The sequence below is a fragment of the Talpa europaea genome (genome assembly GCF_964194135.1).
Source record: "Talpa europaea genome assembly, chromosome: 14".
In the NCBI taxonomy this organism is placed as follows: Eukaryota; Metazoa; Chordata; class Mammalia; order Eulipotyphla; family Talpidae; genus Talpa; species Talpa europaea.
Genome location: NC_140082.1, coordinates 81816237 through 81819638, shown reverse-complemented (window position 1 = coordinate 81819638; position 3402 = coordinate 81816237). Strand labels below are relative to the sequence as shown.

At 44.8% G+C, this 3402-nt stretch overlaps 1 protein-coding gene across 1 annotated transcript; it reads right to left on the bottom strand.

Moving 5' to 3' along the window:
• Window positions 1–238: 238 nt before the first annotated feature.
• Window positions 239–3144, bottom strand: LYSMD4 (LysM domain containing 4; the record flags this gene model as incomplete). The annotated part of the gene is made up of 2 exons (XM_084254070.1): window positions 239–859; window positions 2863–3144. 2 exons carry the CDS (start codon window positions 3142–3144, stop codon window positions 239–241), a joined length of 903 nt encoding a protein of 300 aa, XP_084110196.1.
• Between the last annotated feature and the right edge of the window lie 258 nt (window positions 3145–3402).

Below are 3402 nucleotides of genomic sequence, written 5' to 3'. Positions count from 1 at the left end.
AATGTCTCTCAGTGCACCTTTTGGGATGTAGGATGCTAAGGGCACTGTTGTTTTGGCTCCTACGGTCTTGGATCAGGCAAGGTTATTCCCCAGGGTGAGTGTTATCAAAAAACATAATATGGCTTCTAAAACGTGACCATATACCAGAGAAAAGGAAATACAGCACCCGAAGATATGGCCAAGGTCAGCTGATGCACATGAGGAGCGCAACTGCTAAAACCATCCAATTCTTTACAAACTATGGCGAGTTCCCTGCCCAGCTGGTTGGACTAAACCTCCTGTCTGAAGAGGGGATGGTGGGCAGTGGAACCACAGATCTGGTGGGGGCTTGCTCTGGAACTGCACTCACTGCCATGGAGTCATTGGGGACAGCAGTCGTGTTCAAGCTACTGGAGACCTCACCAGTAGCCTGTATTTTGAAATAGACTAAATAAAACACTGGTAAAACAATGCCAATCAGGAGCATAATAAAAACCGCATTCCACCACTGAATTCCACAGTCTGCACCATTTGTTGGCATCTTTGGAGAAGCCGGCAGCAGAGGCTGACTGGAGGGCTCTATGCAGTAACTTTCACTTAGGAAGATTTCTGACTGCGCCACATGCTCGATATTCTGGTCAATGCCCTTGAAGAAATCTGTCAGCGGGCTGGACAGGCCAGCCGGGCCTACAGCCATCCCATCTGGATCTGGCTGCTCTTCGAAGGTCACTCTGATCTCCGGGGACGGACTCGAGATGGGTCTGAGTTCTTTATGAGTCTCTGTTAGGATCCCATGGTTTTTCACTGGAATCTTTATAGATTTCAAAGCATATAAGTCTTGTTCTCTGATGAAGTTGTTGGCTTTCTTGATATCTGCCACCTAGGGAAGCCATGAAGATAAATATCACGAAATATGTAAAGTTCCTTAAGACCAATATCCAGAAAGTGGCCCTTAATTGTTCTGGGTGAAGGTCTAAGCCCACCTCACTCAAGAATCTGCTGAACAGTGGAAACTTGTACCTATGCAGAAAATTAGGCTCAAGAGCTTCATTTTTTGGCTTTAACTCAGCCTCAATGTATAGCTTAGTCGTCAGATTGCCCCATAGGTTAACAAGACCAGGTCTGGAAAAGACTCGAAGTGTGACAAAACGCTTTCAGGTGAAATTTATACTACAAAATTACTACAGTCCTTTCTACTTTTAAGGCAACAGCACCTCCATCTGGCTGACATCAGAACCCAATCCAGCATCTGCCAGAAATTAGCATTCAGGCTACAGACACTCAGAACCTTGTTTTCCTTGAAGTTTTCAGAGGTGTGCCCTCATCAACTTCCTTGTTTTCTTTCCCAGGAGTATGATTTAGAAACTTGTTTTTAAAATAAAGCAACCAACAGTTAAATGACTTGGATTTTACACTTAGGATAATCAGAAACATGCACGGAATCAAGCTGGAAACTATCGACTTGAAATCTACTCCAGCGTTAGGATTTAGGAGAAAGAACACCTGTGTGAGTTTTATATAGCAACAACGCTCTTGGAAAACTCCTCATCATCAGATCTTATGATTTAAGAAGTAAGAGGAAAATCTAAATTAAAGATAAACCCTCCCTTCAAAGCAGTCTGAAACTCATTGAAAGCATCAGAGATAGACTGAGGTTTAAAACACCTAAGTCCACTTAGAGTTTAAGTACAGCCAACAGATCATTCCAATCAATCACCTCCATTATTTTAATTATTTAGCAACTGCTTTTATCATCGGATTGAAAACTGGTATAGGAGACATTTTTAATTTATTAAGTCCTAAAACTAATAAGGTGCTTGAGACTTTTTTGTCTTTGCCCCTAATAAACTGACATCAAATGTATTTACTTCAAAGGGGAAGGTTGACCCTTATCGGAGGCATTATACAGCCATCTCAGATTATTAAACATCACCATTGCAAGAGGCCCACTCACTGTATCTACCCCAGTCTTTGAAGAGCAGGGTTCATTTTCAACTGTTACTCTATAAACCATATAGTGCCAGTTGTAAGAGTCAAATACAAATGTCAGTGTAATTTAGAGACCACTGTGTTCTGGAGACTAGCCTGCTTACTTCTGATACAACCACCACCCCACGCAAGTCAGCTATTTGAAGTTTGTTAGATAAATGACAGTTTAAGGGGTTTTTTTTTTTCTTTAAATAAGTAGTTATACAGCTTTAGAGAAGACCTAAGGAAGTTTAAGTTATTTTGCTACATCAGCAGGTTGCTATGTTAAGGTATAGTTAACATAGTATATTTTGCTAACGCTGTTAGCAAAATAAAGTAAGTAGTTTCAATCTGGGGAAAAACACAAGCAGCAAGTCTATAAATACTTTCCTACTTACTCTGTTATTGTTAATCACTCTGAATGCTAAAAACATAATTAAAGAGAAAAACAGAGTTATACACACAGGATACAAAGGCCATATATATCATGCAGTTCTAAAAAAAGGCAAAACATTATCAAAGAAGCTCTAATCAGCAAGTAAGGTTCTGAAAACAGCGGGGAGATGGCAAGCGTACCAACGAAACCCTGGATAAGTATGCCTATCATCTCTGCCCCCAGCAGGTGTTAAATAAAACGTGCTCAAAAGAAGGGTGATCAGATTTTCAGTTTAGAGCAGCAGGGCGGAGGAGCACGCAGCAGAGGGAACGCGCCAGCGCTGAGATTCCCCGGCCCTCACTCCTGCGACCTCGGGGTTCACCTGCCTTCCACCTCTGGCGAGAAAGGGGCATCACCTGCTTCAACCGACCTCTCCCAGCCATCTATGGTAACCAAGAAGGGGGAGCTAGGGCCTCCTCTCAGTGTGCCTCTGCTCCTCTCCACTCAGAGGCGCCGGTACCCTCCCCGGGATTTCTTACTTTGCAGCCATACTGCAGAGCCAGCTTGTTGAGGCTGTCTTCCTCCGCCAGCTCCCGCTGCAGCAGCACCACGTCCCCTGCTCCCGGCGGCTGAGGGTGGTGGGCGCCCTTCTTCTGGCGTTCCTTGCGCCGGGGCCGCAGAGACACACTGCGGGACTCGTCCTCAGAGGAGTCCCCCGAGTCCCCACTGCCATTCTCAAACATGTAAACGTGGCTGGTCGGAGTCCTACAGACAAGGGCTGCGCCATGGAAGGGCTTGGTTAACGCTTCCTTCTGCCTCATTTTCTCTACTGAAAACCAAACCCCAGTGTTAATTCCATAAGGCATATTCACTCCTCTGTGGCTACACCGCCTGGCTGTGAGAGGTCACGTCTTTGCCTGATCACTGTTAGTAATAAACACCGTCAGCATAAAATCCAATGGGTTCCTGCCGGCTGAGACGGAGAGTCGCGCAAACACAGCGTGTTTCCCTCACTGCACATTTCTGCGCACGGAAAACAAGTGAATTAATTCCCTTTCTCTATTCCACAGTCACAGCTG